This window comes from Festucalex cinctus, chromosome 6 (genome assembly GCF_051991245.1).
Source record: "Festucalex cinctus isolate MCC-2025b chromosome 6, RoL_Fcin_1.0, whole genome shotgun sequence".
Lineage (NCBI taxonomy): Eukaryota > Metazoa > Chordata > Actinopteri > Syngnathiformes > Syngnathidae > Festucalex > Festucalex cinctus.
In genome coordinates, this window is record NC_135416.1 from 30,049,071 (window position 1) to 30,075,064 (window position 25,994).

The 25,994-nt window shown below is 41.5% G+C and overlaps 1 protein-coding gene across 4 annotated transcripts in view; it reads right to left on the bottom strand.

Annotated features, from left to right (window-relative positions):
• Positions 1-25,994, bottom strand: part of kdm2aa (lysine (K)-specific demethylase 2Aa) — a 568,226-nt gene that overhangs the window by 8,264 nt on the left and 533,968 nt on the right. For all 4 annotated transcript variants that reach the window (XM_077524205.1, XM_077524208.1, XM_077524204.1 and 1 more), the window contains 5 exons: positions 24,828-24,993; positions 23,493-23,738; positions 23,236-23,399; positions 16,836-16,982; positions 16,523-16,741 (listed from right to left, as the gene is read on the bottom strand). In XM_077524205.1, coding sequence (XP_077380331.1) covers positions 16,523-16,741; positions 16,836-16,982; positions 23,236-23,399; positions 23,493-23,738; positions 24,828-24,993 — 942 coding nt within the window. The remainder of the gene's footprint in view (positions 1-16,522; positions 16,742-16,835; positions 16,983-23,235; positions 23,400-23,492; positions 23,739-24,827; positions 24,994-25,994) is intronic.

Below are 25,994 nucleotides of genomic sequence, written 5' to 3' on the forward strand. Positions count from 1 at the left end.
TCTCAAGGACATGTGGTCCAAGAGTGTCAAAAACCTCCTTAAACAAACGAGGAGGGATGGCATCAGTAGGGGAACCTGAGGGCTTCAAATTACTGACTATATTCTTCAATAATAAGAGTGACACTGGCTCAAATTGAACAAAAGTAGATGAATAGTACATAGGAGTAGTTAGATCAAATGAAGGCTGGGCAATACAGGCTCTGGTTGACACAATTTTGTCAGTGAAGAACTTAAGAAATCTTTCACAAAGATCAACGGAGGCATCAAAACCAGCAGAAATAGGAACATTAAGAACACTGTTAATGGTTTTGAACAGAGCCCTGGGATTGTTACAGTTGGAAGCAATTATTTCAGAAAAATATTTATGCTTCTCTGATTTCACAGTCTTTTGATATTTTAACAGGCTCTCTTTAAAAATTCTAAAAGAAACTTGGAGCCTGTCTTTTTTCCAACGACGCTCAGCTCTCCTGCATTCTCGTTTGGCAGCACGAGTAGTGTCATTTAACCATGGCTCGAGTGCAGATTTGGTGCGCCGGGTTTTCAAAGGAGCAATCATGTCCAGTGTTTGTAAACAAACAGAGTTAAAACCGACAAGCAGCTCGTCGATACTTGAACACGCAAAGCAGTCAAAGTCATCCTCGCAGAGATCCAAAAAAGTAGAGGAGAAAAGAACTGGGGAGGAGGAGTTAAACGTACGACAGAGCTTAGGAGGAGCGCATAGTTCAGCCTTACGCTGAGTAGGAATATTAAATAAAATCGGCGCGTGATCAGAGAAGACAGCTTCACAAATATCCATATTGGAAACACACAAGCCATACGAGAGCACTAAGTCCATTGTGTGTCCAAGTTCATGGGTTGGTCGTTACGTGCTGCACAAAACTAAAAGAGTCAATAATATTTAAAAATCTCCTGGAGATTGACTCATCAGGACAACAAATATGAATATTAAAATCCCCAAGAATAAGAACACGGTCATATTTTGGCAGAATTTCGGCCAAGAACTCTGAAAAGTCACTTATAAAATCCTTATTATACATGGGTGGTCGATAAATGACAGCACACAGTACAACATTAGAACGGCCCAGTTCAAATAAGCAATGTTCAAAGCTTGTGAAGGAGACTTGTAGATAAATCTGCCGGCATATAAAACAATTTTTAAAAACAACTGCTATTCCTCCTCCTTTTCGGCCTGAAGAACGCGGGGAATTAAAGTACCAGCAATCCGGCGGTAACAATTCAATGAGAGAGGAGTCACCAGTACTCAGCCATGTCTCCGTAACATAGAGAATATCCAGATCACGGGATAGAAAAAAATCCTTCAGGATAAAAGTTTTGTTTGCCACTGACCTTGCATTGACAAGGCTGAACCGAGCCGGAATCGGCGGGTCCGAAACAGTGGCTGATCGCGGAGCCCGAGACAGGGCCCGCAAATGGCGGGGATCCAGAGCGGGTTACCTCAGCCGAGCCGATGACAGGTGCCAGCCAGGAGTCCACTGGATCCAATGATCGCAGAGGTAGAAAGAGGCCAGGTATCGCTCCATTTCTCCTCCGGGAAGCCACGGGAAGTCGGGCAAAATTAGCTTTAAACTTCACCAACTGACCGCCGCGTTTGCCCCGGCGTCAGCGACGTTTGCGTCGAGGAAGTGGAGCAAGGGTGCGGCAAAGGTGGGCAGGTATCCAGTCGGGTAAGTGAGACTGCTGAGACGCCGTAAAGCCATGACATTCAAAGTCGATCTTTGTCAAAACTTTGGCAGAGGGGCGAAGATCAAGCAGTGTTTGGCGATCATATACAAGCAGCGAGCCGGCATTGTAGACAAAAATAGATTAACACAGCAGGACGACAATCAACTTAGACAGCAAAAGACGGCAAGCCACAGACACCGGCGCCATCTTGGAAACATGCTCACAATTAATAAAAGCAAGTTGTAACTACTAATTAATATCTTTTTCAAGGTGCCACCTTACTACATGTAAACTAATTAACTTAAAACAATTACAATTAGATAGATAGAGATAGATAGATAGATAGATAGATAGATAGATAGATAGATAGATAGATAGATAGATAGATAGAAAGATAGATAGATCTCGTGAATAGATGTCATTAAAAGATCGGCTGATTATAGTTTTTAGGATATTTCTTCTACTTTATTTTTCCTCAACAGTTTTCAAATATAACAATCATTAAGAACAAAACAAAATATACACAAAAAAAATTAAAAATAAAATAAAAAGAAAAGACGTAACAAGGGCTCTGGAATCATCCTAAATATTTAACCAGCTCAATCAGTTCAGTGGTGTGATCTGTTTGTCCATTCTTTGTCGTTGCATAAACAATGTCCACTTCATCCATTTTTCATGGCAAATGACTTCTTCCATTCTTAACCTATGTGTGAGTAGTTCCATGTCGTATATCAGGCCCACTATTTTGAACCAGTCCTCAAGTGTCGGGGGTCCAGGGCTGAGCCACTTCTTTGTGATGGCCTTTTTACACGCAGCCATCATTATCTTAAGAAGGTACCCATCTTCCTTTAATACAGAACCTGCTGACAAGCAGCCTAGATACAGTACCTCACATGAAAATATTATATTATAGCCCAGAATCCCCTTAATGGCATTACACACATTTTCCCAAAAAGACACCACCTTTGGGCATAGCCAAAACACATGTGCGTGGCCCACGTTGATTGCACCACATCGGCGCCAACATGGCTGCACTACCTTGAGACATTTATATTTAATTTTAGGTGTAATAAAAAACCTAATGATGTTCTTCTAACAGTGCTCTCTCCACACACGAGAGGACGTAGTGGAGCCCTGTGTTTTTATCATACTTAACCATTCACATTCTAATCTGTAATGTTAATTTGAAGTTCCTTCTCCCATCTCTGTTTGATGTACATAGTCTCCCCCCTACCCTCCGTCAAGTTGTGATACAGTGTGGATACAATCTTTTTGGGCCTCGAGGTGTAAGCCCCCGCAACGGTTAGAATAAATCCATGAGGCTCCAACCGTAACCTGTTTTTTATTTCCTTCTCGTAGTAGTCCCTCAACTGTAAATATCTAAAGAAGTCATGTTTACCAAACTATACTTTTCTTGCATGTCTTGAAAATGCATAAGTACCCCCTTCTTCACAATAGTACATAGTGCAGTTATACCCCTTGGGATCCATTGTAGAAATGACATCGAAACTATTAGGGACAAACCTTTTATCATATGCTATCCACCTTAGTATACAAATATCATCTTCTACATTTAATTTCTTTATCAACTTAAACCATAGTTCCAATGTAAAGCGTGTTACGGTACCCATAACTTTATCGTCATCCAGTTCCATCCTACCACCTGCAAGGAGGCTTTGAATCTCCCTTCCGTGAACAGTACGTTCCAAGTTTTTCCATTTTGATGTAGAAGTCTCATCACACCAATTGACCACCGCTCTCATCTGTGCGGCATGGAAATATTCCCTAAAATTAGGTAATGCCATTCCTCCTTTGTCTTTCCTCGCCTGAAGCGTTTCAAGTTTAACTCTTGGTTTTTGGTTATTCCATACAAATCTTGAGATAACTTTGTTCCAATTTTGGAACTGTCTGTCAGGAATATTAGTAGGTAAGGCTTGGAATAAATAAAGGATTCTCGGGAGTACGTTCATTTTTATAACCTCAATCCTGGAGCTATAATCTAGCCCAAAAACTTCCCACCTCACAATATCATTTCTAATGTTTTCGTCCATCTTGTTGTAGTTTGCATCGTATAGTTCATCCAATCGTTTCGTTAAAGTAACCCCAAGATATTTCAGGTCTTTGGCTCCCCACTTAAAACTATATCCCCTTTGTATGTCTACAGTTGGGTGATACTTAAATGTCAGAATTTGTGTCTTCTTTAAATTAAGTTTGTAGCCAGAATAGAAACCATATAATTGCAAATTCTTAATCAGTTTTGGTAAACATGAGTTCGGATCCTCCAAGTAAAAAATAACATCATCAGCAAAGAGACCCACTATGTGTTTATCTCCGCCAATCTGTATCCCCTTCAACTCCTTGTTTTGTCTAATTAGTTGTGCCAGGGGTTCAATAAAGATCGCAAAAAGGGTTGGTGAAAGACAGCAACCCTGCCTAGTAGACCGCTGTAGCTGTATGGTATCAGTCAGGCTGCCGTTTATTTTTATACGTGCAGTAGGTTTTTCGTATAGTGCTTTAACACATCTAAGTGCCTTATCGTTGAATCCAAACCTCTTTAAAACCTGAAATAAGAAGGCCCAATTAACACTATCAAAAGCCTTTTCGGCATCAAGACTTATTTATCAGTGCTGCCGTTAAATTGTTACGCACAATATAATCAATTATATGTATCGTTTTCCTTATATTGTCATGAGTTTGGCGCCCCCTAATGAATCCCGTCTGGTCCTCATCAATAATATCACCCATAGTATGTTCAAATCGTTTAAAAATAATCGAAGTATATATCTTATAGTCCACATTTAGTACTGAAATTGGTCTATATCCTGAGCATGTTTCTGTATCTTTGCCCTTGGGAATAACTGATATCAAAGCCTCATTCCAAGATGGTGGTATTACCCCATGTTCAAGAGTATAATTAAATGAGGATTCAAGTAGGGGCACAAGTTGTGCTGCAAATTTCTTATACCATTCAGAAGGCAGCCCATCTCCTCCAGGTGACTTGTTTGGCTTGAGTTTTTTAATGGCTTTCTCTATTTCTACTCTAGAAATAGGCGATGTTAAAATCTTATTCTGTGTCGTTCCTATTGAAGGGAGATCTAGTGTGTCAAGAAAAGCTTTCATCTGGTCAGTAGTTGCCGACTCAGGTTGGCTGTATAACTCTTTATAGTAATTACAGAAGACAGGTTTAATTTCCTTCGGATTATATGTCAAGTTATTGGTTTCTGGGTCCCTAATTTTACAAATCATCCTGTCTGCTTGTTGTTTTTTTAGTCTTCTGGCCAATAGCTTTGTGGCCTTCGATCCAGATTCATAATATGATTGTTTCAAAAACCTGAGTTTCTTTTCCACCTCCATACTATACATTCTATCCAAATTATCCCTACATTCCTGAATTTTAGACAAAAGCTCAGGATCCCGTGTGTTTTTGTGTTGTTGTTCAATATCAAGTAACTTTTCCCTTTCCCTCTTAAAATAGTCCTCTTTCTGCCTCTTAAGAGCTGTCGTTCGAGCAATGAACTTACCCCTCACAACCGCCTTAAGAGCATCCCACAAAATATTTGAGTTGACCTCACCATTATCATTCTCTTCTAAGTAAATATCAATGTCTTTTTTGGCGTCTTCTGCAAACGACTTATTGTTTAACAGTCCAACGTTTAGCCTCCATAATGTATTTCGCTTTTCTAGTTTTAATTCGACTTCAAGGTGCATTTCACAGTGATCTGATAAATCAGCCACACCAATTTCGCACAATTGTATTCTATACAAATCACACATAAGAGTAAAGAAATAATCAATTCTAGCGTAACTCTTATTGGGTATTGAATAGTGGGTATAGTCTTTCCTGGAGGGGTGCAACTCCCTCCATACGTCCACAATACCAAATTCTTTCAATATGGGTTTAAGTCGTTTAGTAACGCAAGTGGAATTTCTTTTTTTATTGGTTGCATCTACCTTGCTATTCAACACCATATTGAAATCACCCCCACAAATAAGCATTTCCTCCATCTCCAAAATAATCCTGTCAAACAAGGCCTTAAAAAAACTAATGTTTGCCATTGGCGGAGCATATACATTAACTAAGGTCACAGTTGTATTTTCCAGTCTTCCTACCACAATGTTAAATCTTCCTTCCTTATCACAAATATTTTTAATACATTCAAATCTGACCAAGTTAGAAATAAGCATAGTCACACCTCTCCGACAACCTTGTTGACAAACACTATAGAATACATACTGATAACCAAACTTTTTCAGCTTTTCATTTTCCTGTTCAGACAAATGAGTTTCTTGGAGAAACACAACAGGGGCGTTGTCTTTTCGTAGCTTTGTCATGACTTTACGTCGCTTGACAGGATTATTTAGACCATTCACATTCAATGACAATATTCTAATATTATTCCTCGTCATATCTCACCATCACTTTAAATTGCAGTCCAGGCCCCAAAACAGGAAAAACATAAACATTTAAACATTTGCAAAACATCAAAACTTGTGACTTCACAAAACAAGGGTGTATTCCGCCACCCTTCTTGCTCCCTGTTGGTGGGAGGGGGGCAAGATACCTCAAGCCTGAGGGGACCCCCCCCTAGTATTCCCCAAAACCGGAGACTGACTAGAAAAGTCCAACATAAACTCTCCACATGCAATCCCCTCTATCGGTTTACTTAAATAAATAAAAAATAAATAAATAAAAACTTTCGTCATAAGGTCTTACATTGCGTGGGTGGCCATGGGACATAAACATTATAACTTTCAAAAACATTATGAACCTTTGAAAAAAAAACAACACAAATATACTATTTAAACTTAGAATATGTATCACCAACAACACTAACATTAGCCCCTTGAGCCACCCAAAGCTATAACCCAGCATACAAACATATATAAAAAGGTGTTCTACTTATCCATTATCAGAAACTATGGTTGTTGCTTGCGTCTGAACTCGGTGAGCTTCTCTTTGGCACGCTGTCCTGTTGTAACCCGCGCGGCAGACCGCTTCCATGAAGACGTCTCCTTCAAGCCCTACTCAAGAGCCGCCGCGGTGCTCTCCCTCGTAGCCGTCCCGTCTCTTGCAGTTGTTGTCACCTCGATGCCACGTTCGGCCAAATCCATGGCGACCTCGTCCGCACTTTCGTAGATTCGAAGTCTGTATCCCAATAAAGCGAACGCCCTTTTTTCAACGCTGCTTTTATCGGGCCATATGCCTTCCGCTTTCCCATGACGTCTGCCGTGTAATCGTTGTCTAAGTAAATCCGCCTGCCGTTGACTTCAATCTTTTTCCGCCATGCTTCTTTGAGGACCGTTTCCTTAACGTAGAACTGTAGGAAGTTGACAATGATCGATCGAGAAGCCGTTGGTGTATTTGGCTTAGGTCCAAGTGCTCGATGTGCCCGCTGTATCTGGAGCTCCATGTCATGCGGCAAAGCGAGATTCTTTTTAAGCAAAGCACTCACAAAGTCAATCATCGATGTTCCTTCTGTCTCTTCCGGTATCCCGTAAATTCGCAGATAGTTCCTTCGAGAGCGGCCTTCCAAATCAACAATTTTCTTTTGCATGTCAGTGTTTTCTTTCACCACCACAATCAGCGTATCTTTCATTGATTGACAAGCCGATTCTAACTCGACAATGCGAGACTGCGCCTTCGCAATGCTAGCGTTATGGCTCTGTAGCTCTCTCAAAACATCATTCTTGAATTCGGCAAGGTCGTCTTTCATCGCCAGCTTAACATCAGGCTTGAAGTCAACGAGGTTTTGTTTCAAGTCTGCTTGGAAGTCCTTAAACTCCTGGGTAAGAAGTGAGAAGCTTTGAAGCATTACGTCTTGAGTAGCCATGTTAGCTTCCGCCCCGTTAGCCTCATTAGCCTGTTCGTCGTCACCGCTGAGTTCGCTGTTTTCACCTACTTGACTTAACTTCTTTCCGACCCTATGACTCCGATTCTGTTTCCCTCCTTTCATATTCTATGTGAGCCCACAATTGTGTCAATTTTCTTTAATTGGAGGTACTTTAGTAAACCGACAATCGGGAGCTCGCAGTTATGCGTCCATCTTGTTCGACTACCCGGAAGTCCTCCTTTTTAGGATATTTTTAAGACATTTTTATTTAACTGTCTACCTACAGAGCTTTAATTTAAAATGGTTACGTAGCATTTATATTTTATTTGAACAACTGAGCATTTTTCATGTTTTGGTCCATATCGCTCAGCCCTAGCGGCCATCGGGTAAAACGGGTAAGAACAACAATCTATAAAGTTAGAGCACGGGAAAGATGGACCTTACAACTGAGAAACTCCTAATTACGACCATGTTCTGGCCATGTGATTTTGTTGTTATAGCAAAATTATGTATGCTACGTAACTGTATAGATTCTAAAATAACCTGCTGTGCTAGCGGATGTTAACGCCCTTTTTAATGTTAATATTTCTTGCCATTAATAGTTCTCTCAACTCGGAAACTCGGGTGTCAAAATAAATTCCCAGTTGTCCAGAAGAAAATATGACATCCGCGTTCACGTCCATTTTTCTACTCGACGTGTGGTATTTACTCAACTTTATTTATAAAGCGCTTTAAGAACAGGCATTGCTGTATACAAAGTGCTGTACATACATACATACATAAACATAAATATCAGTTTTGCAGTAAACAAGAACAAAACCAACATTTTGAAGTGTGAATAGCTTTTTTTTTTTTTTACAATTAAATAAATTTTACATCAGTAAATAAATAAGTAGTGAATAAAGAGATAACCCCTCCGTGAGCCGGCACCTTACTGTGGTGGAGGGGTTTGCATGTCCCAATGATCCTTGGAGCTATGTTGTCTGGGGCTTTATGCCCCTGGCGGGGTTACCCAAACAGGTCCTAGGTGAGGGGCCAAACTAAGCACGGCTCAGAAGACCCCTTATGATGGATAAAAACTTTGGAGCACGTTTCCCTTGCCCGGACGTGGGTCACCGGGGCCCCCGTCTGGAGCCAGGCCTGGAGGCGGAGCTCGCTGGCGAGCGCCTGGTGACCGGGCTTGCACCCATGGGGCCCGGCCGGGCACAGCCCGAAGAGGCAACGTGGGTCCCCCTTCCCACGGGCTCACCACTGGTGGGAGGGGCCAAAGGGGTCGGGTGCAGTCCAGGCTGGGTGGCAGCCCAGGGAGGAGAGCCGAAATGGGTTTCCTCCGCAGGGTGTCCGGGCTCTCCCTTAGAGATAGGTAGAGAAGCTCGGTCATCCGGGAGGGACTCAGAGTCGAGCCGCTGCTCCTTCGCATTGAGAGGAGCCAGCTGAGGTGGCTCGGGCAGATGCCCATTTTGGATGCCTCCTGGACGCCTCCCTGGGGAGGTGTTCCGGGCATGTCCCAATGGAGGGAGGCCCCGGGGACGACCCAGGACACGCTGGAGAGACTATGTCTCTCGGCTGGCCTGGGAACGCCTTGGGATCCCGCCGGAGGAGCTGGTTAAAGTGGCTGGGGAGAGGGAAGTCTGGGTTTCTCTCCTAAATGCTGTCCCCGCGACCCGACCTCGGATAAGCGGAAGAAGATGGATGGATGGCTAAAGAGATAAATAACTACATAAATAAGTAAACATCAAACTCATACACACCACAAAACACCAGGAGCAAGTCTCATGGTGCGACAAAAGCCAAAGAATACAGATGTGTTCTAAGACGCGTTTTAAAAGAGGATAAAGAGGGCAATTGTCTAATATTTAGTGCAAGGTCGTTTCAAAGGGAGGGACCGGCTACAGCAAAAGCTCGATCTCTTCTAAGCCTCCGCTTAGCCCTCGGTACCTCCTATTGAGTCTGGTCTGCTGACCTGAGGCACCGGGAAGGTGTGGAGGAGTGCAAGAGCTCGGCGAGATAAGGTGGGGCAAGACCATTTAGAGATTTGAAAACAAATACAAGAATCTTAAAGTGGATTCTAAATTTCACGGGCAGCCAGTGAAGAGAGGCCAGAATAGAGGGTATGTGTTCCCTCTTACGGGCACCAATAAGGAGACGAGCAGTAGCATTTTGGACAAGTTGGAGACGCTGCAGGGAGGACTGGCTGATCCCAAAATAAAGTGCATTACAGTAATCCAGCCGAGATGTAACAAAGGCATGGATTACCATTTCTAAGTGCTGCTGAGATAAGAGATTTTTTTTACCTTAGCCAGCTGTCTAAGATGAAAAAAGCTGGATTTGACAACAGCGCCAATTTGCCGGTCCAGTTTAAAGTCACTATCCATCTTGACACCCAGGTTGAGGCTGTTGGCTTCAGATATTGTGCCAGAGGACCCAGGTCGGCAGAATGAGAAGAACCGCTGGGACTAAAGACCATCACTTCTGTTTTCTTCTCATTGACAAAGGCAGTTTGGAAATGGGCCTAAAATTTAACAGCACACATTGGTCTAGACCGGGTTTCTTCAGGAGTGGTTGCACCACAGCATGTTTAAATTGTTTGGGGACTACGCCAGAAGATAGGCTACTGTTGATAATAGCCAGAACTGAATTGCTGATAGCCGGGAGAACCTCTTTAAAGAAAATGAGGGGGAACAGAATCACATGGGGAGCCAGATGGCTTAATCTGGTGGACAACATCTTCTAGAGATCTCAGGGAAATGACTTCAAATGAGTTTACCACCACCAAGCCATGGACCTGAATGGAAGGGTCAAAAGTGATGGTGGTGGTAGTGAGTGCTCTAGCTTTGTCAATCTTATCAATAAAGAATTGAAGGAAGTTATTGCACATTTCAGGGGAAGAGGGAAGAGTTTGTGCATGTAGGCTGAGGAGGTTTAAATACTAAATCAATAGTTTCAAATAGTACATGTGGATTATGACTGTTTGCCTGAATGATATTTGTGAGGTATTCTTTTTTTGCCTCTTTCACTGTATTCTGGTAACAGCGACAATTTTCTTTCAGGATCTGATAGGAGACCTGCAATCTGTGCTTTTTCCACCTTCGTTCAGCTTTGCGGCACTACCGTTTGGCTGCACACGTTTTTTCATTGAACCAGGGCTCACGTCTGACTTTGGGTCGCACACTTTTGAATGGAACCACTGAATCAAGTATACTGAGGCAGCGTGAGGGGAACCAAGAGCTGAGTTCTTCCGTGTTTGAAGTGGGCATACAAAGCTCATCAAAGGTATCAGAGAACTGATGAGCAGGGAGGGGGTGAAACATTCTACGCGTTGACTCAGGAGTAGCCGATGTAACAGAAGCAGTAGGCTAAAAATTCACATTAAAGCAGACAGTCATATGATCAGATATCACATTGTCAATAATTTTTAGATTTGACACTGGGAGACCATAGGCAAGAACCAAGTCAAATGACCTTTTTCATGTGTGGGACCAGACACACACGGAAAGAAGTTAAATGAGTCAATGAGGCTTAAAAGGTCCTTAGCCAGTGGTTTATCAGGACAGCACAAATGAATATTAAAGTCCCCCATAATCAGGATATGGTCATATTTTAGTATGACTTTGGCAACAAGATTTGCAAAAGTCATTTAAAAAGTCCTTATTGAATTTTGGAGGTCGGTAGATGACACAGCACAGCACAGTTTGGCCGACTTCAAAGAAAGTGGCTTCAAAGCTGTTGATTGGTGTGGAAAACAACCATTGTTTACATTTATAGTTGTTTTTAAAAATACTCGCCGTTCCACCACCTCCTCCTGACGTCCTCGGAGCGTCCAAGTAAGCACAGCCTGGCGGTAGTAATTCAATCATTGCGGTGGAGTCACTGGCGACAGACCAGGGGCCTCATTTATAAAACTGTGCGTGAAAACCTGTGCAGAAATGTACGTACGAACGAAACTCAAAACGCACGTACGCAGAAAAAAATTGAGATTTATAAAACCATGCGTAGACACACACACACACACATCTGCCTATCTAGTTCCCTTTATAAATGCCACACGATCTCAACCGGTGTGCGCAGCAGATTCCACGCCATTCCCCGCCTCAAGTCCGCCTATTTCACCCCATATTTGGCAATGGAAATCAAGTCATCTGCGTATTAAAAAGCAGCACGTGTTGGCGAACACCAAATCAAAACAATTTGGATCGTCAATGAAAGGAAAGAAAGAAGGCTAAATTCACCGTGATGTACATAGAATTTTTGTGTGAACAGTAGGTCCTATAAAAAAAAAAACAGAAAGATGCCGTCGCAGGGCGCACAGAAGCAGATTTTTTCTCTTTTTTTTTTAAGACGGAAAAAAAAATACTGTAATTAAAAAAAATAATAATAGTAATAAAAATAATCGACCCACCCATCCATTTTCCTTACCGCTTCCACTTCCACTATTGTCTTTACTCAGACTTATACTAAATTGTCTCAAAATTAGGCGATCTATAGGCCGCCCTATTATTGTTGTTAATATTACCAATGTGTTGCTTATGGAGCTTCATCCAGAATCACGGCTGCATGGATCGCATTGTGAACGTTTATGGCTGACGCGCGCATTTCTTTCTTGTACTTGCGTGACAAAACCCTATCTACGCAGCAAAGATGCACCAAGACTATTTTCCTAGTTTTTTTTTATTATTATTATTTCATTTTTTAAATTCTTATCGTCTTGTTTCAATATAGTTTTATTTAGCCTTTAATGGCAATTGCGCGGCGGGCGGGTGAAGTTACGATAGATGCATATTGTTGCGCGTCGCGATGATGTAATGCGTTTAGTATGTGTCCACATTAGTTGTCACTAATGTGATTTGCTGCATGAGGCTTTTTCAAGATAGGTGATGAATAGGAGAAGACGGGCGTTTGTTTAAGATTTTTATTCACGTGCAGCTTTCCGCCCCACCACAAAGCTGATTGTGTCGCTGTTTTCCCATCTCTCCAAAATGTGCGGATTGCGTACGGTAGGTCCAGACTTGACGTGGCGGTGTGTAAAGTTTCACGTTCAGTTTGTTTTCTATAAATACCACCTTTGGCGCAGAAATGTTCGTACGTAGAGTTTTTGCCTCATTTTGATTGTACGCAAGCTTTATAAATGAGGCCCCAGGTCTCTGTCAGGCATAGGAAATCCAGCTCCTTTGAGAGAAAGAACTCCCTTAGGATGAAGGTTTTGTTTGTCAACGACCGTGCATTTAATAGCGCGATCCTTGTGGGAGCAGCAGGGGTGCGTGGCTGTTCCGTTCGGCGGCCTCGGGGAAGCTCTTTCAGAAGCTGGAGGTCAGCACGGCCGAGGCTTTCCAGGCGAGCCGACAATCGTTAGCAGCCGGGAACCAGCAGAGTCCGGGATACGTCACAATGGAGTACATCCAGGCATTCGGGACCGAGCAGGGGACGATGCTTGTTCCAGCACCCGCTTTAGCTTCAACAGCTGGCCGCCGCGTTTTCCCCGGTGCCGCCGCCGCTTCTCCCAAGAAGGAAGCGCACGAACGCGGAAGAGCTCAGCCGGAATTCCGCCAAGAGCGGGGGCAACTGTTTCTCCCAACCATGCTCGAACACACCCGAAACGTCGACGTTCTGCTGAAGGTCCAACAAGGAGTCACGTTCGTAGACGAGTCTTGACTCACTCAGAACAGTACCAAGCACCGTTATCAGGAAATAAAGCTGAATCAAGAGGAGAGTCGCTGGCGCACTGTCTGCCATCTTGATCCAAAAAATAATAATAAATAAATAAAAAAATAATAATTGCGATACCGCATGAAGGCTTAGCACGGAAAAAATAACCAGTCAAATTAATACACAGTCAATGAAAAGGTACCAATTTATAACAAGGAACTGCTATTTTTTCATTTGTTGTCAATTTTATTGTATTTTTATGTATTGTGTTGTGTTGAAGGCATTATGCCCAAGTTAACACAGTTCAAACTTTGTTTCAGATGGTTGATGAGATGCTTACGGACTATGCTTCAAAGGAAACTGCCACACCGGCGACATTGGAAGATGACTTGGATGATGCATCAGGTGTTTTGCATCCAAAATGTGACTACATGTACTGTACAATATATGTGATTATTGATAACAAACCAATTTATGTAAAACAATAATAATGCTCCCCCCACCGAGCATTTAATTTTGTCATGTACGTTTACAATTGTATTGTACATTTTTGTAAAGAATGAAATCGCCGTAGTTCATAGGTCTAATTATTACTGTATTTCAACATTATTTCTTATAGAAATGTTTATTTTATTTTTTTTAAGCAAAAAGAATCTTCATGTCAAGCCTTGCCATCAAAAAGAACTGTAGCAGTCTTGATTTGACCGAAAGGACCTAAAAGGGTCAGGGTGTCTATTGTAATACTGTAATTGATTTTGATTACATGTTATCAAAGTTACCATCATCTCTAATAATATAATTTGCATGATACATATGTATATGGAATCATATTTTCAGGAGTGCAGACAGTTTGGTCCACGCAGAGCTCTTTGGTGACCGTGGCAAATCAGACCATCCATGCAGAAGAGTGGAACGAGAAGTCAACGGTGGCAGTTGAGACACAGACAGATTGGGCTGAAGAGATGGAGTCAGACTGTGGTGACCTACCCGATGATCGAACACAGAGCTACACACATTCACCACTGCAAGAAGAACTAGCGATGGCGCCCAAACATAGGTATAGAGACAAAATACAATGTATCAATCACAGCAGTTTTTTTTTTTGCTGTGGTTCATTTTGAGTTTGATGACGTTCATTGCGGGCACGTCTCAGTTCTCCTATCTGCTTGTCATGTTAGTTGTGTACATTGACAGGGAAAAAAAACAGACGCTTGCGATTTGCTTTTAGCTTAGCTGGTGTGTTGGCTGTGGGACATACCTGTGTGAAGTTTGAATTCATGCATTGGATCGTCACGGGAGTTATTGTTTTGAGTCGCGCGCAGTACCAACACCGGGACATACAAGTGCACCGAGAGGACTCGATACCCAAGGGAAATACCGAAATGTACGGCACCGGCTTCTGCTACTGTCTGTTGACACTCGCTGTGACGTGCGCGTGCGCACGCTATCGTGTGCCGTAAGTTCGTCGTTCACCACCCTGACTGTTTGTTTTTGTTCCGGTAGTGTTAGCTTGACATGTTGAGCTCGGGATGTCTGCAGAAAGCAACAGCGATTATTTTCTAAAACAAAATGAGAATGAGGAGGAGAATGATGGTGGTAAAGGAGGGTAGCAGAAGGTGCCAAATCAAACGATATGGATTATTCTGCCCTTCAGATGTATTAGTTTGAATTTGTGCAGTCATTAAGCGCCCTCTTGTGGTTGCTAGGTTTAATGTTTTTGTTGAGTAAAAAAAAAAAAAAAGACACCGAAAGAGGGTAATGGTCAGAGGCCCTTGTTCAAATTAACAACTCAACTCAAGTTTGCACAAAGTCAAACCGATACGGCTGGATACATTCTAGAGCTGAAATGCCTTCGTCTGAAGACTGTTCGTCGTCGGCAATGTCAAATTCCAACTCTACACTTGATGTCGAGTCAGAAATCACCTCACTATCCGTGTCATTCTCCGCCATATCCTCGTATTGTTTTTGCAAACTTCCGTGTCCAGGCTCGGAAAAAGAGGGCATCGCCAGTGAGCTGCCATGTTTTGGAAATTCACGAAAATATCTATTTTTTACAAGCCTTTGTCATTGCATTTTTACCAAAGTAATGTTTGAATTCATATTATTTGTACTTGTACTCTTTTTTTTTCTTTTTTTTTTTTAAATGCTTTTAGCGTGACTTTTTTTCGTGTCCCATAAACTTTAAGCCTAAATCCACATTTGTGCCAAATATCAGCAATCCAACCTTAAATACATTTTATAAAATAAGTGACATATGAAATAGACAAACTCTTTACATCAACAAGAAGAGTCACTTATCTATCTAAAGGTACAGAAATAGCTGTCTAAAAATGAAGAAATTGTCGTTAAACGTGCGGATAAGTGAGGCGCTATAGTTGTCTGGGGGAGAGACCAATACCTCATGGAGGCAATGAGGCAGCTGATGAACTGTGAGTACTATACTCCATTACAGTCTAATCCCCTAGGACAGTACACAAGTTTTCAATAAACTGAAGGAAATAAAGACCATTGGCCCTGGATAGTTGATTACTATGAATTTTGACTCTCTATACCATTATTGCACATGAGGAGGGACTAATGACACTCCCGAACAAATGCCACCTCCCGGATTTATCGTGGCACTAACAAAGTGGACTTTAATGCATCAATGTTTTCTTGTTTCTCAACCAAATGTACCAACAACAGAAAGGTACAGCAATGGGAGCTTGCTTTGCACCCAATTATGCAAATCGATATTCGGGTTTTTGGGAAGAGGAATTTGTTTATTCTAATTCCAATATTTCCTGATAAAATAGTATGGTGGGTGGTTAGAGTTAGGAGGTTAGGGTTAGGGCCTTTGTCCTTGAACAGGCCCTTTAAATTGGGGGGAAATTAAAAAAGAAAGAGTTCAGAAATTGATTCCTCACAACAAAGGCCATAGAAAAAGTGGTGTAGCACAAGGATCTAGTTAGTGCATCATATGCTGAGATATGACATTCTAATCTTTATTGGTGGCCATTTTTAAATTTGTGCATATCAGCCACCAGGGGTCAACCCCAACTTTTATGTGGTGTTTTTCTGAAAAACCCATGTACCCATACCTAACACCATAACAAATTGCAAAAACGTCATAAAGTACACAATATTCATGTATTCCCTCTGTCCTGTGAGACCACCCCCCTGTACACTCTCACATATAAATACGTGAAAGACATATAAATACATCTTTGGGAGCGGGAGGCTATGTTTTGACAGACATACAGTATTTATGTTTTTAGCTTTGAATGAGTTGTGTGAAAACTGTGTGAAGCAAAATGAAAGCAAAATGAAAGTGGTCTCATAGTTGAATGCAGTCTCTGGATAATTACAAAATATAAAAGTAATACCTGATAAAATGAGTTCATTGAGGTTGTTGCGGGTGTGTGTGCCCCCTGCTGCCAGCAAAGCTATTGAAGAATCTGTAATGTTCTTGCAGTGAGCTAGATCGAGCTTCTCCAAGTGTGGCATATGACGCTGCATAAGTCTTATTGAGGACTCATTGATATCCAGACCAGACAGGTGCAGTGCCACTATGTTCTTTAGTCTGCAGCGAGATGACTCTGGGCCTAAATTTGGGGGGAAGGGGGGTTAAAATGCCATGATGTTAGTGTATAGAAACGTAGAAAATCTGTGAGCCTGCTCATTTGTGTTGAATCTGACCATGATGGGTGAGGAGCTCTTTAAATTGGGTGTCTTTAATGCCTTCACACCAGCGCAGATCCAGTAGTCGAAGAAAGGGAAGAGTAGGAGAGACCAATGCTGACAAGCATGACCAGGACAGTCCAGCAACCCTTAACTCTCGAAGACCTAAAACAGACAGAGTACATCTGAAATAGAGAAGGGCAGAATAATCTGTGAATCAACATTAATGGCCAAAAGCGGCCAAAGTTAGTTGATGACTTTCCCTGCACAGGGGGAACAGCTTGCGAATGTGACCAAACCAGGGGTGAACAAAATTAAGAATTGAAATGAGAATGACCACTAAAGTCCAATTAAATTCTTTAATTTGAATTTTAATTCAAGTGGCAAACAGGAAGCAGAATTGCAATTCCAATTCAAACTGCAGGAAGTAGAATTGAATTTCCATGAAATTCAAATAAATTAATGGAGCAAAGTTAAAATGTTTTTACAACAATGAAGCTTTACAGCAATGGTTATCAACCATGGTCCTAACGTACCGCTATCCAGCCTGTTTTCCATGTCTCCAACAGACAACACAGCAGTTTCAAACGATCACAGAATGCTTGCATAAAGCCTGGTAACGATCCTCAGATGTGTTGGCTCAGAGCGACATGGAAAACAGGCTGGTTCGGGATACTCGAGGACCAGGGCTGAGAAACAGTGCTTTCCAGTATAAGCCTGTTTACAACATAAATTTCATACAAATATGATTGCCAGGGCTTTGTGTACACTCACACAATACTAAATAGTAATAGTAAAATGGTAAGGTGTAGTCAATTTTTAAAATTAACATTTAAAGCCTACATGGTAAAGTGTAGTAATTACTTTTTTAAATTACCATTTAAAGTAGTGCTGTCAAACGATTAAAATTTTTAATCTGACTAATCACACTTTTTAATTTTGATTAATCACGATTAATTAGCTAAATTACTTGCGTATTCGCGTAATATAAAATAGATACAAAATACTGTAATATTTTGACATTAACACATTTTATTATTTCAGTCATTTGCAAACATTGATTAAATGTATGTACGCAATTGCATGCACGTGCGTATTGCTCAAAACTTAGCATCATATCAGTTGGGTGCAATTCAGCAATTATATTGCAAAGAACGTGCTGAATGCTGACATAAATTTAGTAAGAGCATCATATCAACTGGGTGCAATTCAGCAATTATTAATTAATTAAATGCAAATTACTTTTGTTTTATCTAAAGTCCCTTCTGGGTGTTTTTTTTTTTTAAAGCGAAATTTACCACCGAGCACACCAGCTTGAGTCACCCCGCTCATTTTGGAACAACAGGCGTAGGAAATGCAGTGCATTGACCTAATCACTGACCTGCGCATCCTTCAATGTAACCATCCACAGTTACTTTCAAGGCTCAAGTGCGGTAAAAAAAAAAAATAGTGCGATTAATCTGCGTTAATACGTGATTAATGCGACAATTTTCTGTGATTAATCTATTAACGCTTTAACTTTGACAGCCCTAATTTAAAGCCTATCCACAGTCTCCCATTAAGGCTGGGAGTGCATTACCATGTTTCTACCACTCGAGCCGGAAGCACTCGAGCGCTCTTCTCCCTTTTTGAACCCAGGAGAGCGGATACATCATTTTGTTTAGTTTTGACCAATTCTTGGCCTCTTAGCCGATAAAATGTATCAGAATATACACGAGACGGTGATGTGGGGTTCGTAGCATGTCTTGGAATTTTATTCAAGCATTAATGGCTGACGCAGATTCGTGGGACTTATAAAAACAAATTACGGAGATTGAAGACAGTGCGGGGTGACTTTGAATTAGTGTAACCAGTCGACAGTGGCATATTGTGAAGAAATATGTTTGTAGGCAATGAAGCTGTTGGAAATTTTGTAATGGAATTGACGATGAATAATTACCGCTCGATTCTCCGAGGTTTTTACAACTGCGCTCCAGTGTTGAACTGGAGATGCGACAGTTTGTTGAATTTTTTAAAAATATGTTGAAGGTTTGTGTAAACGCCACAGGTGCAAGCTCTGAAATGTTTTTGGAATGATGTTTCTATCTGCTTCAGGAGCGGAGATATCAATTAATTAGTTGGCATTTTGACATTGTTGAATTTCTAGGAAAACTTCAGGTTTTCGGGTGTGATTCTAAAGTCACCCATAGGTTTTAGAGGCATGTTTTGCCAGGCACTTGAGGCCTTATTGGGTTAAATAGATCATTAAAACTGTAAAGCTTTGAAATTCTTTGAATTGCTGTTTGAACAAAACGGGGTGCATGCAACCAGCCCGAAAATATACCAGCCGTTCTGTAAACGCCTGAAATTGATTACCGTTATTTATAGACTATAAGCCACTAATTTTTTCACTTGCATTCGACCCTCCAGCTAATACAACAGTGCAGCTTATCCACCAGATCACGAGGGAGAGCGTATAAAGGAAGCAGAAATTGATTAAATATAATAAAAAATGATGAGCTATACTGTGTTATGTCATTTTGAGAACTTGTTTGTATAGATTTCAAAAGTCAAAATCAAACCTCAGGACATTGTGAAACAAATAACATTTAGTGATATAAAATGTATTCAGTTTAGTATTTCCATCCATTTTATGACTCCTGATCAATAGTAATAAACATTTAAACCTCCGCCTGGCTGGCATACTTGACGCCGAAACAATCACATCACTTCCTGTCTACCGAAGTGTGTGGCATGGATTTGCTAAGCGTGGATCATTAGTTTCTCTCTCCAGATACTCATTAAATTGACTGCTAATTTACTGTTCAAAGTTGGACATGCTCCACTTTAACGCGGCTCCAACAAGACTTTTGTGAAAATGTAATCGATAACATTAGCATCGCAATTAGGACAGCTTCTCTGTCTTCTCGCTTGTTAATCACTTCTCGTAATCACTTCGTGATAATGTTAGTACTTGCAACTTTTATATGCTGACATGTTAGCTACCATTACTTTTTTTTTAGAAGAGAGCTCAGAATTGTTCATTCGACAGTCTTACGGATTCAACATATCATCATCATTGCTCTCTTTTATGTGCGTAGGTGTACATTTGCGTGTTCATACTTACCTAGGTGAGCGGGGACATGGCCGTGTACCAGACCTACCAAGATGGGACCCGAAAAACTAAGAAGGGACATTTTTCATGTCCCCTCTTGGTCATGCTTTAAATCATGCTAAAATCACATGTTTTGGTGAAGTTTTTTTTTTTTTTAATTTTAGCTAAGTGGGGACATGAAGGTGTGTGAGTGTGTAAGTCCAGGTGAGGGTCTCCGCCTGGGGCTGGAGCCGGAATTACGACTTACACAAACCTCGTTTTTCACATATTCCCTGGTAGTGTGAACGACAGGCACTTAAAGTGTATGGGACAGCTCAGGACATTTTTTAATATGTTTTGTACGATATTGTATACACGACAAAATGAGCGGCTTGTCGAGTCAAAACATATTAAAATAGTATTTCCTTATTTTTAAATTACCCGCGCAAAATCTGGCCATTTGGCGCACTCCCAGCGGCCGAATCGGATATGACGTGAGCGGAAGAACGGAAGTCAGCGTCTTTGTTTTGCCGCTGCAAGCTTACGACTGCTGTGTGTTTTATCATCAACTGAATTTCTACAATGCCGTCTCGTTGTGTGGTCGGATTTTGATGTAATCGAAAGGAGGCTGGCGTGTGCTGTTATGGGTTTTTTTTTGGTGCACATTGTAAGTAAATATGTACTTTTACTGTTTGGAAATAGTGACAGGAGTTCTTTCTTAGGAGCGACATTTGCTCTCCAGCACGGATGAAAACCAAAATAAACAAAATTAATATATAAAATTATAATCTTACTTTACTGTTGACAATTTACGTGTTTTGATGCACATCACAGAAAGAAAGGTACTTTTACTGTTTGGAATGACAGAGGTCCCCTGTTGGCTGGTAAATAGTGACTGGAGTCCCCTGTTAGATGGAGCAGAGTGACAGTCACACATGAGATTCAAAGAAAGGACGAATAAAAATCCAAATGAACAATTAATACTGCTGTCTTAATGTATTTAATGGTCTTATATGATTTGTTATGTTTTTTTTTTTAATGTAAATTACAGGGGTGGGGAAGGTACTTTTACTAAATGGAACAATAGAGGTCCCCTGTTGGCTGGTAAATAGTGACTGGAGTCCCCTGTTAGATGGCGCAGAGTGGCATTCATACTCGAGATTCAAAGAAAGGTAAGAAAAGAAAGATTTCAGTACAGCTACAATCTTAACCAGTTAATTGTTGGTCAAATATAATTTATTGTTTATTTTGTTAAATTACAGGGGTAGGGAAGGTACTTTTACTAAATGGAATAACAGTGGTCCCCTGTTGGCTGGTAAATAGTGACTGGAGTCCCCTTTTAGATGGTTCAGAGTGACAGTCACACTCGAAATTCATAGAAAGGAAAAAAACAATAATAAAAGTTAAACTACAATCTTAAGCAGATAATTGTTGATCAAATATAATTATTGTTTATTTTATTTTACTTATTTTATTTTACTTATTTTACTTTACTGTCCCACCGGCAGGAGGCCCCGGTGATGACCCAGGACACGCTGGAGAGACTGTGTCTCTCGGCTGGCCTGGGAATGCCTTGGGGTCCACCAGCTGGTGGAGCTGGTTGAATTGGCTGGGGAGAGAGTTCCCTCCTAAAGCTGCTGCCCCTGCGACCCAACCTCAGATAAGCGGTGGAAGATGGATGGATGGATGAACAGTTGTGATATTTTTATTTGTACTTTTGACGTTGCCATTACAATTGACAGTGGCAGTTGTAAGGTGGCTCCCGTCTATAAAATAAAAAATAATGTGACTTGATATTTTTAGAGTATGATTCTGGGATGAGTACAGTAGTGCGCATTTGGTGAAGATTGATCACAGTTTTGGAACGGAGGAGTCGTGCTCGCCAGTGCTACCCCCCCCAACAACAGTGACGATACTTGATGACGCTCGTGTCTAAATGAAAATGTCGCACGTTGCACAATAGGTTAGGTGCGATGCCTTTCACATTATTGTGCGATTTCCACCGGCAGAGGTGAAAAATATTTTCGTGTTGCACCTGTCTGGATAGGGATATCCAGGGCAAAAAAAAAAAACGGGAGCCTGCGTGCTATGATTGATGTTTCGCTCCCTCTCGTTATTGGTCAATTCTATGGAACCAAAAGTACGACGATGTCACACTGGGCGACAAGACGAGCAGAAATTCTGACATGCTAGACTTTCGTCGTGATGGTCGTGAACCGTCCCAGACAACAGGCAACCAATCGTTGAACGTGTCACTCTATGTCAAGACAACCCAAAATCGTTTACGACATGGCCCATTTGTCTGCGACACGTCTGTCGGGCCAAAATCAGGCTATTTTCTTGTAGTCTGACCAAGGCATTACTCAAAACATCTTTGTATATACACAGACATGTCAGTAGTCTCCCTTACAAGAACGCTCTCCCGTCCGCGCAGAGTGCACATCAGGCTTTTGATGACGTTAGCGCAGATGTGTGTGGATGAGCGTTCACCGTGCAGTCGCATTGCAAACATATCCGATTTATATCCACATACGAATGATGCCTAGGTCGAGTAATTCGGAATTGTAATGTTCACACTGCATGAAATAATTAATCATTTGTTAAAAAAATAAATAAAAATCACAATTGAACTGCAGTGTGAATGTAGCCTTTGACTTCTCTGCATGTCAAACACCATTTTAACCTGTTTCACAGTGTTCATCGATTGGACCACGTTGAGATTTCAAGCCTGGGACGTCGTCCTCTTCCAAAATGATATGTATGTGAGTGTCTCTATTCTATACAAAAGTTTGGACCTTATGCATATTAATGAGAAAGCGTGACGTCATTTGAGATTAACCCTATTGAGATCAGCCCCATTGACTCACCTGATATGAAGTGATCGTTACACAAGCAATGAGGGGGATCCCAACTCCTCCGTCTTGTTGTTCATTGGCTACGCATTTGTTCCTCTTTTGATAGCCTGGAGAATGCTCGATGTGGCACCTGGTCCACAACAGCTGTCTATCATTGTTAAAGTGTAGCGTTTAGTCAAAGTGGCGGACGCGTTTTCGCTACTGCCAAAATCTATACTTATGTGATGCGTGACATCAACGTCCAAATCTCTATACCAGGGTTGGCCAAGTTCGGTCCTCGAGAGCCCCTATCCAGCCTGTTTTCCATGTTTCTCTCCACTAACACACCTGATTCATGTTCAGGATCGATATCAGGCTTCTGCAAAGCTTGCTGATTAGCTGATCATTAGATTCAGCTGTGCTGAAGGAAGGAGACATGGGAAACAGGCTGGATATGGGCTCTCGAGGACCAAACTTCGCCACCCCTGCTTTATACAGTGTGTGTTTGTACCTGGAAGCCTGGCTAGAAGGCAGTTGAGCTGTCGTTTGGCCAGGGGCGTCCATGAGAGATCCAAAGAAGTGGGCTGATGTTTTATGATACCTGCCAAGGCCTGGTTACTTAGGGGATTAAAGCGACTCACATCCAGATGGCTCCATAGATGCTTATCAAAGCTCCTGCATCAAATAAGAAAATGTCACATAGAATTTGGCATTTTGGTTCTTCAACACAGATAAAACTACTAGAGAACACAATCATTTTGGACATACCACTTATACCAGGCCTTGCAGACAGTCATGCATTTAATTAACTCAGCTCTGTTCAGGTATCTGAAAACAGACACCCACACTTCCTTCTGTCCTCCACTCTCATCCACATCCTGAAAAGATGATATGGACAGTAGGGATGGAGGTGACAGTGCAGGGAAGATACAAGAAGTGGAGGGTTCCCCATCATCTGAGGACACAGACTGATCTATATTACCCCGGATGACACAGTTACCACGAAGACTTGGCCTGCAAGATAAGATAACATTTGACCACTCTGATTATCACATCCACTTGCATCAAGATATTCATGTCTTAAACACTCACCATATATGAATGCACAACAACAGTCTTGATATTACATTTTGTGACTTCTGTGGAATACTATAATATACATCATATACTAAAATGGCACCGATGGTTGCCTTGGTGATGTGCTTTCTAGGACTGTATTTGTTTTTTGTCATTTTTGTCTTTCTGGCGACCCTAATGCTCCATTCACACCAAAAATAGCGGGAGGCGATTCGGCAGCGTGTTTGCATTGTAGGCAATGTACTTCGCGTGGACCGGAACGAACGTGTGCGGGGCGGCGCAGCAAAATCCGCACTTTCGTGACAAAAATCCGCACACTCGCATATATGCCACAGTTGAAAAATGTGAACTTTTTTTGCATTTCGCTTCGCGGTAGCCAATCGGCTTCGAGTACGGGCTATGTCACACACAGCGTCCTGTCATCACTCTGAGCGCAGCAACATGGCCAGCCGAGAGCAAATGGTAAGCAAGGAAGTAGCATACAAGTGCTGGGAAGTGTATTGACTTGCTTTTAAAATGTACCGAGGGAGAAGTAGTGTTTATCATCCAAATTTTAGTAGTACCAAAGGGCGGTGTGATCAAAGACGAAGAAAGATTTTACGCATGCACAGATACATGGCATTACGTAGCCACCTGGCATGCATGCAGAATACAATTCTAGCCTCACCTTCATAGTGTCAGGACCCGTTTTGTCCAAATCCATGTTTTTACTAATTGTGTGTCTGTGCTGTACTTATATTTTTGTATTTTATTGCTTCTTTTTTTTTTTTTTTTTTTTTTCCAACGCCATGGCCAGGGGACTACAGATGGATAATTAACTTCTGGCTAATTCTGGCTTTTTTAACTCGTGAATTTCTGTTTTATTTAATTGCAATGTCCCCTTTTAAATAAATCAAATCAAATCAATCCAAACCTTAAGAACGGATATTTACTCTGAAAAATGCTCATCTAAGCCTGAAATAAAAAGTGGAGGGGACCACTTTTACGTCTTCTGTTTAGGTCGTCCTAATATCGCAAAACACCAACCTTCCTGGTCCTTGTGGAATTTGGTCATCCTGTGTGTTGTCGTTGCTCTTGAACCTTAAAGCTTTAGAAAAAGTGGTCTTTCGGTTGATGATTAGTTGACCACAGGCATTTACCATTGGAGGTGACCTAAAACCCATGGCAGCTTCCATTTTTGGAACTATAGAACCTGTGAAGAAAGACAAATCAAAAACATTATCTATTTGATGTTGTTGATCATTTGTTATGAAGGGAGAATGACACGTTACAAAACTAACGGTGATCAATGGCTGTGGGGAGTGAATGACTTGTTCCAAAAGTAAGGAGTAGGCACACAAGATAAGTCAGTAGTGGCGCACATGTTTAGCCCAAGATTTCTTACGATGATACTAGCGATGAAGACGAACACGAGCTGGATTTGGATACATATAAGCCCATTGAGTGTGAGTCGAGTAGAGACAGCAGGGAAGCAGAGAGTGTCAGACCCACCAGAATGAGGAGATCAAGCTGAGTTGTGAACGTTGCCAAACGTTGCAACAGTTGTTTTTCACCAGAGTTCAGAATCGGTCGGAATATGTTACATTTGTGTTCGTAATTATTCATAGTTGTTGCCAGTCGCAAATCCATTGTTTCGCCAACAAACATTCAGGTCGTAATTCATAGTAATTTGTCATAAGGTTCCATTTGTACATTCACTCTGATGCCCAGACACTACAGTGAGAGTGCTTGTTTTCAGGCGGAGCAGGCTCTGTTTGGAGATGTGTGACTCTGCTTGTAGCAGCATATGCATTGAAATATTTTTTTATGGAAACATGTGTTGAACATATTTTCTAGTTTGTATTTCCTATTTTACAAGTGTTCAATGTGCCCATCCACCACGGGCAATGCAGGGTAAGCCAAGCTGGAGATACTCCTCCAAAAGGCAATAAGATGTTGCCACGCCGGCATAAGGCTATATGAACATTAAAATATCAATGGCATCTGACTCCCTGAAAAAAAAAGGTATAAGCCGATTAAGTGTCAAAATGATGACATACCATGTACACTGTCATATTGAACATTTTTGTGCAGCACGTCATCACTGTTCATATTATTTCCTGGTCTATATTATGCTATAAAATGCCTATGGCATCGTCAAGTATTGCCTTAAATTAGATACCACTCCTACAGGCTCCTCAGGCTTCATATTCT